Source organism: Haemaphysalis longicornis, unplaced genomic scaffold (genome assembly GCF_048455015.1).
Source record: "Haemaphysalis longicornis isolate Haplotype H1 unplaced genomic scaffold, Haemaphysalis longicornis Haplotype H1 scaffold_8, whole genome shotgun sequence".
Lineage (NCBI taxonomy): Eukaryota > Metazoa > Arthropoda > Arachnida > Ixodida > Ixodidae > Haemaphysalis > Haemaphysalis longicornis.
The window spans coordinates 143,279,921-143,289,375 of NW_027526445.1; the positions used below are offsets into that span (position 1 = coordinate 143,279,921).

Below are 9,455 nucleotides of genomic sequence, written 5' to 3' on the forward strand. Positions count from 1 at the left end.
CTCAGGTAAAAGAATATCCATGTCGTGTTATGGCCGTGATGCATTCAATACAAACGGTTAAGCGTTTGTTTACACTTGTTTCGTTTGTCGTAAAATGTCCAAGCACTCCGGCACTCCGCTGGCAGATCAGCCGGCGAGCCGATGCTGAGCAGACGACTCATCTCTGCCGGAAGTGCGTGAAAAAGCCGCCCAATAGCAGGATGTCTAGCTCATGACGAACATCTGGGAATTGATGACGTAGACATGTGAAGATGGCGGCGGCCAAAAACACAAAGGGAAGGGTGAAAAAAAAGCGACAAACTTTGCAACAAAAGTGTGAGCTTTCCGCTACGCGTAGAAGAGTAATACTTGGCAGATGACGTTGACGACCCAATCTAACGATTGCGCTAGTTCATTTAGTTTGTTCAAAATGCCTTTCAGGGCCCCTTTAAATAAGTCTTCCGCTAACCAAACGAAGAAAGTGCATCCCCTGCAGTTAGACTCTCCACCTTCCTCCTCTCTGTTCTTTAGAACAGTCTGCTCCGCTCAACTCTCTCGAAGCCACCTGGTATTCGGGAAAAGCAAAGAGGGTTCCCTCGAGACTGTACATTTACTTTGCCACATCTCAAGCTAGAAAATAAACGGGCATGGTTGCAATTCAACACGCACAAAAGTGCAGCTTCTGTTGTTGCATTTTTGTTGCTTTTCTTGCTCAGTTGCGCACACTGTCGAATGGCCCGAGCTGTTTTTCGGTGGGCAGCGCCAGCCTGTAATGCTCAAGGCCACTGTCCTAGCATTAAAGTGTTTTCACTGAAAAGGTGCGTACATATTGTTACAAGAACACGACGAGGATGAGAGCAACGAAACGTTCACGGCTGTGGTCCAACGTCCGATGAACAAGAAGCTGGGCAGGCGCGCAGCCAGCGCCGGTTCGGTCTCATGGCCAACATCTTGTTAATACTGAGAATACATCATTCGACCATTTCGTGGTTCACGTCCTTTGTCCTGCCACCATGTAACAATATTTTTGTCCCATATAACACGTAGGGATTCCATGGGAGGTGACATTCTGAAAGACATGATACTGCTTTGTTAAGTTTGAAAGAACCAGCCTTTGGTGACTCACTAAGCTCCACTACAGCCACGAAAAATCTTTGTTAACCCAAAAATCACACGAAATATTGAAAAACTTGCCAATTTTGCACTACAGGGACGTAACATGGGTAGAAGTGACCGGAGACAGGTTGGCTCTGAAAGAATAGCATAGTTATCAGTGCGTTAACTGCATGCTAGAATTCCAGTGATGTGATCAAACAGAAGGCACTAGAGTCCCCACTACAATTGCCCAGCTGTGTCTTTCTGCGGTGGCTCTGGTGAGCAGCCACTGGCGATATTCCGTGACTTCGTGGATTAATCGCCGAAAGTTTCTGGGGTGTGGATGCTGCTTTATCTGTTTTCCTTAACACCCTCATTATTTCTTTGGTGTTTGAGGTAAAATTCTTGTTGTTATTGGGACACAACTGTCTTTTTAATGCAAGAAACTAGTATTCAGGCCTTATGCCCCTCCTAAAACAGAGGTACTATGCCTCTTTCTGTTTCCTACAACCCAGATTGCAAGGGACCGACGGAGAACCCAGTGGCTCAGCGGAAGTCACGAGGCAAGGACAAGGAAAATGTCGGACCAATCACCTTGTCCACTGCGGAGAGCCTGAGCGGACGCTTTACCGGTCAAACCCTCAACTTCCGGCTGCCGTGCACGGCTACCGAAGACACCGCCTGCCAGATTGTCGGCCATCTGTCGGCGTGGAACGAGTTCTTCTGTTTGGCCTTCTGGAAGCTGCAGGAGATGCCCGGAACCAGTGCGAAGCTCTCCCTGGTGATCTTGTCAAATCCGGATTTGACGTTCAGTTCAGCTCCTGAGCGGCATCTGGCTGCCCTGCTTGTGTGCGAGCTGCTGAAGACCCACCGCTGTGTGGCCCATGTTGAGTTATACACCTTTATCTTCGAGGCACAGCATGAGATCCTCTCCGTTGCCCTTCGGGAACACCCGTCGATCACAAGTGTGAAGTTTATGTCTTATGGTTGGATCAATGATGAAGAACTTGCAACAGCGGCGCTCTCTGTGCCACGTCTCCAAGAGCTTGAGTATTCAGGCTCTCCGCAATATTTGCCAACACTCCTCCTTCAACTCTCCACTTTTCTCCCGACCACGACGTCTCTTACTGCCCTGAGGATTTTCCACAAGCACCCTGAAGGTCTGGGTTCCGAGGAGTTTTTCCGAGGCCTCGGGCAAAACTGCTCCTTGAAGGAACTTGTGCTGCCTAGCTGCCTCATTGCCGAAGCTCCGCCCTGTGCGCACGCAGCATTCACGGAATGGTTGACGAACAGTGTCTCATTGAAGAGGTTGACTGTGGCTTCACCTGGGTGGAAGCGTGTGCCACTCAAGGGCATTCTGAGAGCGCTTCTGGCAAACAGAAGCATTGTCGCTGTGGTCTTTGATCGCTCGAAAGTTGACCCATCAGATGTTGAGTTCGTATCAGAGGTCTTTGAGGAAAACAAAGTACTGCGGAGCTTCAAAATGTCGTATCCACTTGACCAATTTTCAGTGATGGCTTCGCGCCCGGATAAAGCCAACTTCGACCGCTGCCTCAAGGCACTGATTGAAAATCACACTCTTGAGGAAATCTTCTTACCCTTCAACATCTGGGATGAAGACCAGTGGAAAGAGTTGTTTGAGGCACTGCCAGCTAAGAGGAACCTCAAGAAGGTGAACATCGAAGCGATGGAGAGGATTCCTGCTTTTTTTTTGGTCAAACTCTGCGCTGCCCTCAAGGGAACGGGTGCGGATGAGAAAGTGTCCTTCAGCACCTCCTTGCCTGGGGAAGAGTTTCATGAGTGGTGTGCATGCAAAGCATTCTCGTCAGTTTTCATGAGTGCCACTAACGATAATAATGAAGCACTTTACGGGCTGTTGGAATGTATGCCGTCCCTAGGCCACATTACGTGCTTGTCTGTATACTTCCAATTCATAAATGGACAGGACAGAACACCATTTTCGGTTCTCGCCACTTTTCTCAGAGCGACGCGCACACTCAATACACTCACACTGGGCGTTATCTTGGATACGTGTCTGTTTGACTACCAGGAAATCCTGATGGATGGTCTAGCTGATAATACGAGCCTGAAGGAAGTACGAATCAAAGCGACCAATATGACCACTGACTATTCCACATTTCAAGAGCCGCTGGCAGACGTCATCAAAGCGAGCAAGAACATCAGCATGGTGCACCTGAGCGGCGTAGGCTGTGGAGGACACGCCTTCTTTCGAAGGCTGTCACCAGGCATTGCGGACAACTACACCCTCCTCAGTGTGGACGTGCTTGGTTACAGCAGCTTCAAGAAATTCTGCTTCAAAGTTCGGGATGTGACGAGGCGCAACTGCGGCTTGTTGACCAACGCGTTAGACTTCACCAGGCGTGCCCGGTGTGACAGGTGCGTACCCTCTCCTTTGAAGAGAGTCTCGGGACTTTCAAGGTGAACTGAACTAAAGTTATACTGACTGGCTTTCGCTAAGAGCATGGTCCTGTGAAGTCCCACAGTGCAGCTTTTGAAGTGTTGTTGAAAGCATTTTTTTTGTATTCAGCACTGTCGAGTGTTGAAATCTAGAACGCTTGAGTCATTTCGCTAGTTTTCCGGCTGATTTACGCATATTTTTAACAAGTAATGTGCGTTTGCAAACGGAGCTGTCCTCGTGCAGGTTTCTGTGGTGATTTGCTGAAGTCTGCGTGGCAACAAACGGGCAGATCTGTAGAGCTAAATGTAGCGGATTTCTATTACGTTTAATTTGTCCAAGTCTCACGTGAACTTAGGTAATAAAGTGCCCATGACGACAGAATGCAGCTTTGATAAATTTAGTAAAACTACTTTTTGCAACTCAACGAGCTCCATTTCAGCCACAAAAAGTGTTTTTTCTTTTTACCTAAAAAACGCTGGAAATATTGAAAATCTCGGATTGCACGCTACATTGACCTTATTATAAGGGCTGGTGTGACGTGATATGAGCCAGTACTAGAAACGTTGTGATGAGTGTTATGAGTGAGTGCACGTTGGCATTCAGGGGATACGATCAAATGGAAAACTGGAGGCCAAACTACAATCACCCTATCAGGAGTCCTGGTGAGTGCTTTTGGGCGGTGGCTGCCAATATAACAAACAGGATTCTGTGATGTCATAGAGGCATCCTTGGAAAGTGGCTCAGGAGTCGCTGCTGCACTGTTTTTTTTTTAATATCTTTATCATTTTTTTAAGCTTTCAATAAAATGGGCTTGTTAAATGGGGAAAAGAAGACAAGTGAACCACCCTTGTATTGTTTTCATGTGGGCTTTAAGTATGAAATTGGTGAATAGTGAAACTTGTGAAAGCTGAGTGGCATGAAACACTGCAATCCGGTGTAACGTTGTGGGGGTTGGTGCCGCAGCAATGCATTTTGCTTGGGGCTCTCTCCTGCACAGCTGCACATTACTGGCGAAAAAGGGCTCGTGGCTTCCGCTAAATAACCTAGTGACGATATAATTATGTGGGATAAACTGCACATTGCAGTCACCTTGGTGTCAATTGAGGCCATTGTTGAGGGTGAAGTGTGGTCAGATCTGCAAGCCAGCATTCCCAGTTTTGTTGTTGCCAATCACCCCTAGCAACTTTGTCTTTGCAGTGTAAATATCAGCGTGCGTTACTTTACAGTGATGCTTCGAAAACTTCCACTATGTTGTCTTGTGCTGCTCATGAACCAAAATTTAACATGTGCGGAACCATGAGCGTAGACACCACAATTTCATTAACAGAAACATATGCCATTTCACTCATTGTGCAACACATCCTTCAATGTCAAATTCCCAAGTCCATCATTTATGCAGATTCCTTGTGTGTTCTGCGTGCGTTATCAGAATCCCTGCAAAAACCCCGTAGTCAGTCTGGTTTTTAGCACCATCATTTCTGTGTATGTCCAAAAGCTTGAACTGGTGCTCTGCTGGGTTTGAGGATACACTGGGACCGCTGCCAACGAGGTGGTCGATGAGAGGGTCATAGCTGTTGCACTTGGGAACACAGTAGACATAACGGTCTACACAGTAGACTACACAGACTTGAAGTCGTGTATCAAACAACTTCATAAAACATGGCAAATACATTGGATTAAGCTGACAGGCAACAAACTACACGTAATAAAGCCACACTCGGGACGATACACCACTGAATCGCACAGCAGATTCACTGAGGTTGCTTTAGCAAGGTTACGGACAGGCAACATGCATGTAACACACTACCACCGGCTCACCAAACCCTGTTCAGCAGGTGTGGAGAACACCTGTCCGTTTCTCAGATTTTAATTCAAGGTAACGCACTAGACGCAACACGACACAACCGCTTTTCCCAGCTCTACAGGCAACATATCCCACTACACCCTTCGTTTCTCTTGTCCGACGATCCCATAATGTCTAATAAGCATGTTTTCGAGTACTTGACATAGATTCGTTCTTTACAGCAGATTTAATATCATGCCCTAATCAAAAACTGGTCCGCTATACCAGCCATCTTCATTGTCTTTTAATTAATTGCACTTGTACTCTTGCTGACATTGTGCAACATCTTTTGATACAGTTTAATAGGCCTAACTTGCGATGAGGAGGATTAATTGCACTTGTACTCTTGCTGACATTGTGCTACATCTCTTGATACAGTTTAATAGCCCTGACTTGCGATGAGGAGGACAGCGCAAGGCAGTTCTTAAACTAAATTTTGAGTTCCAGACACATGACATATATGTTGATATGATTGCTAAGGTCAGCTAATCATCAAAGAAAACGACACTTAAAGAGTGGCGTTGTAGGGATTAACTTGCCTTGCTGTTCAACCCTTGGGTCAGCCAAGTGTCAGAGGATGATCAGGTTGTTTTTGTGAAATGATCTCGCATGGACGGGGTACTTGTGCTCTGGACTTCTAGTCTCAGTATCTCCGAGGCTTCAACGAGGTATTTTCCTGGCAAATTTCTTTGAGGCGGCAATCATTGCACACTGGTAAGCTGAGCTACCTGAGATTAGTGGCACTGTTTCATATATTTTGAACAGCCGTTTAGGTATACAAAAGCAGCAGTTGCAGTTTCTTTTATTGAAAGGGCGGTTGTTAATCGACGAGATTTAGGGGACGTCCCCAAGGCGGAGTAAGTTTCTGCGAAGGAAAGTTCAACATCCACCTGAACGCAGCCGCACATTTCCTGCATCAACTCGTGAGGTAGTGCTTAGAGAGGTGTATTGCGCAGCCACTTGTACTTGCGTCGGTGAAACCCAGCTGAGCAGGTAGTGGCGTGGTAAAGGCACGAGTTGTGTGAGGTCTCATCCATGCACATTACGAGGCCTGAATGCGCGATGCAGAGAGAGTCAGGTGAATGTTGGGACGGGGCTGTTCCGAGCGAACACACAAGAAACCTGCACTCTTTTACATCGACACTGTCTCTGTCACTGTTCAAGAATTTTGGTGGTGTACACATGCACGAAGGAGGTGGAAGCAAAGGGCATGAACACGACTCAGTTGCGCACGTGCCCACAAAGAGCACAGCAACGGGGGAACACGCACAACAGAGTCGCTTTGAGAAGGTTCTGGCTGTATAAACTTCCTGTTTGAGAATTCTCTTCTCTTGTGCCAGTGTGGCGGAATCAAGGGACAGACAGATATACCAAAATTTTGGTGTTTACGTAGGCTAAGAGAGTCTCTAAAAAAGCAAACACCTTTGTGAAGCTGCGTCACGTTTGCTGTTTTTCAAATAAGGATTTCTTGCTTACTTGGCTCGGTTTGTGATGTGAATGGCACCCAGAACAGAGTTCCAGTTTCTCTATTACAAAGTTAATTCATTCTATTTTTAAATATTGGACGGTATTAAGACAGTACAAAAGCAGGTACATTCGCATCTTGCAGTTATGTGAGTTTCCTCATCGTCACTGCTATAATATCAATTCTCCTTTATTTCCCTGTGCAGACCTGCATGTCCAACCGAATGCTTTTATCACTAATGTCATTTAATTCAATTTACTATGTATTCTTCATGTGAACTGTTGCGAAGCCATCCACCTGAAGTGCTCAGACCATCATTGCCTGTGTCCGGCCTTGCACCTTTTCTTTGGCCCTGACTGCACCCTCCCCTCCTTTCCCTGCTCTTGCAACAGACGCTGTGCCCTGGCCCTAGAGCGAATGCACAGCCACCCGTTGCTGGTGGAAGAGGTGGCCAGAGTGGAGAAGGTGGACCAGGCACGGGCGGCGTCCATGGTGCGGGACAGATTGCGCAGCATGGAGGGACTGCACGACTTCATGCGTCTCGCCGGAGTCGTGCAGGAACGAGTGTCTTGCCACACACGCGAGGACGGCCGCACTCAACTGGACGCCCTGAATGAGGACTGCTGGAGAGCAGTCAGGCGCTACCTGAAGCTACACGATATCAAGGAGGAAATGGAGTAATATTAAGCTGGACGAATAAAGTTTGTAGAGGCCCTGTGAGGCATCTTGCAGTTTCCACTTATCCTTTGAACATGCCTTCCCCCCTCTTTTAAGGGAACAATCACTGGGGCCCAACTTACAAGTTGCCCTTGCGCCTTTTGACAGCAGCCGGCTGTTCCTCTACATGGCACCAAGAGTCCATCACTGCGAGTATATTGAACGTGGCAGGGGCCATTTCTGTGTTTTTGCGGTGGCTGGTCCGCTGTTGCTTGAAAACGTAGGAAGGGGCCGGGAGCGTTGGGTGTGAGGCCTGCAGACAATGTCGCAACAAAACTGGTAGATGTCTTGATGCACGCTGGCAGAAGTGGTCGTATTCCGTATGTGCAGAAGGAGAACAGTCGGCCGAGGATGTTGGAACATCCAAGCTCAGTAGGGGTCGTCTGGTCGCTTTAGTGCCTCGAGCAACTGCGTCACAGTCGAAATCACTTCCAAATATGGTTTCCTCCACCAGTGCTTGAAACCAGCCATACCAGGGTATAGCTCGAGGGTTACAGCCTTGTTGCCTGCTTATGATTGGATTACATTGTTACCAATCTGTGGTGAGGGTAAGGGAATCTCCCTCGCATGTCCTTTTTGGGTATTCTGTGGCGACTGGGGCCTGCCACAGTGCCAACAATTAGACAAGGGCGCTTGGTAACGTCAAAAAGAAATGTCCTTGGGAAAACACAATGAACATCAAACCACAAAATATTGCATGCGAAAGCCAATTACAATTCAAAGGTCTGCGAAATGTACCTAACTGAGAACCACCAGTTCTAAAGTGAATGCAATGACAAGTCCCCACCAAATGTTTAGGGCGTCGTGGGTGCTGTGGACAAGGCGGGGTGTGGTGTTGCGGGCTTATGACGACGGCGTAGCACCCACCGGAGCGTCAACGAGGAAGACGCACCGTTGTCCTCGTATACAACAGTCTGCACGGTGGCTGCTCACAATATGGCGCCCTGTAGCAGCGGGCAGGATGCAACCGTGCACTGCCGGTCGCTGATGGGCCGCAGGCGGCGGGCCGTCCCTAGGTTGGAGCACGCCAACGTTGCGCGCCTCCACGAATCAGGAGTCGCACCTCGGCTCCAGGATGCCAAGGCCCCAGGTAGACACCCCTCGAGCTCGGGTCCCGAAAACCCGACGAGCTTCGAGTCCAGCGTGGATGTCGCGCTCCTCAAACCTGCTCCGTCCACTCCTCCCGGTGTTCTCCTCTCTTCTCGTTCCAGGCTCGCCTCCCCCGCTTTTCGTTTGGGGCCACTTCCCATCGGCCCACATCAGCCCCTCATGTGGCTTTCCACTTTTTTCTTAGTGCAACCCCACTAAGGGCAATCACCGCACGGGTACTAAGTGGGTATGTTCCCGAACGGGAACCTCCCCTTACAATCATGCTAATGTGTGTCAGGCTTACAAGAGAAGTGTGTAGTAAGGATGTCTTCAAAGAGATTGGCATGTACCCACAGGTGGAAATTGGCCAACGTACCTGTGACAAGTGTGTGGCGCCCCCCAATCCTGATATTCGTTGGCCGCTAGGTGCAGTGGCCCCACCAGGTTCAGTGGGCAGCATTGTGTGTGGTTGGCGAATAAACACCGCCGAGCACAGCAGCTTGCAGTCAATCACCGTCACCACCAGCACGCTGCATGTCGTCACTCGGCTGGAGGGTATACCCCTACCCTCCCAGGCTCACGAACGCGGGGATATATCGCGACACTGCCGACGAGGGAAGCCCGTGGAGTGGCCGAAGCCACCATGAACGCTGCCACCGAGAACGCCGAGACACCGCCCCCTCAAGCCTGTACGGCAGGCTTGAGCCGTTCCAGGGTGAAGGGTCCGCCTGGCCGGTCTACGAGGAACAAGTCTGCGTGTTTTTCCGGGTGAACGACACTCCCGAGGCAAAACAGCGCGACATTTTCCTTACCAGCTGCAGGACCCGCATCTTCGCTCTCCTGCTCGA

The 9,455-nt window shown here is 48.9% G+C and overlaps 1 protein-coding gene across 8 annotated transcripts in view; it reads left to right on the forward strand.

Annotated features, from left to right (window-relative positions):
* Positions 1 to 7,534, forward strand: part of LOC144150027 (uncharacterized) — a 57,062-nt gene extending 49,528 nt beyond the window's left edge. For 3 of the 8 annotated variants that reach the window (XM_077681812.1, XM_077681814.1, XM_077681815.1), the window contains 2 exons: positions 1,590 to 3,471; positions 7,194 to 7,532. In XM_077681812.1, the coding sequence (XP_077537938.1) occupies positions 1,590 to 3,471; positions 7,194 to 7,482 (2,171 nt within the window). In that variant the 3' untranslated portion in view covers positions 7,483 to 7,532. Of the gene's footprint in view, positions 1 to 1,589; positions 3,472 to 4,096; positions 4,156 to 7,193 lie in introns of all 8 variants that reach the window. The other 5 variants (XM_077681816.1, XM_077681813.1, XM_077681818.1 and 2 more) reach the window with 4 other exon arrangements.
* Positions 7,535 to 9,455: the final 1,921 nt, after the last annotated feature.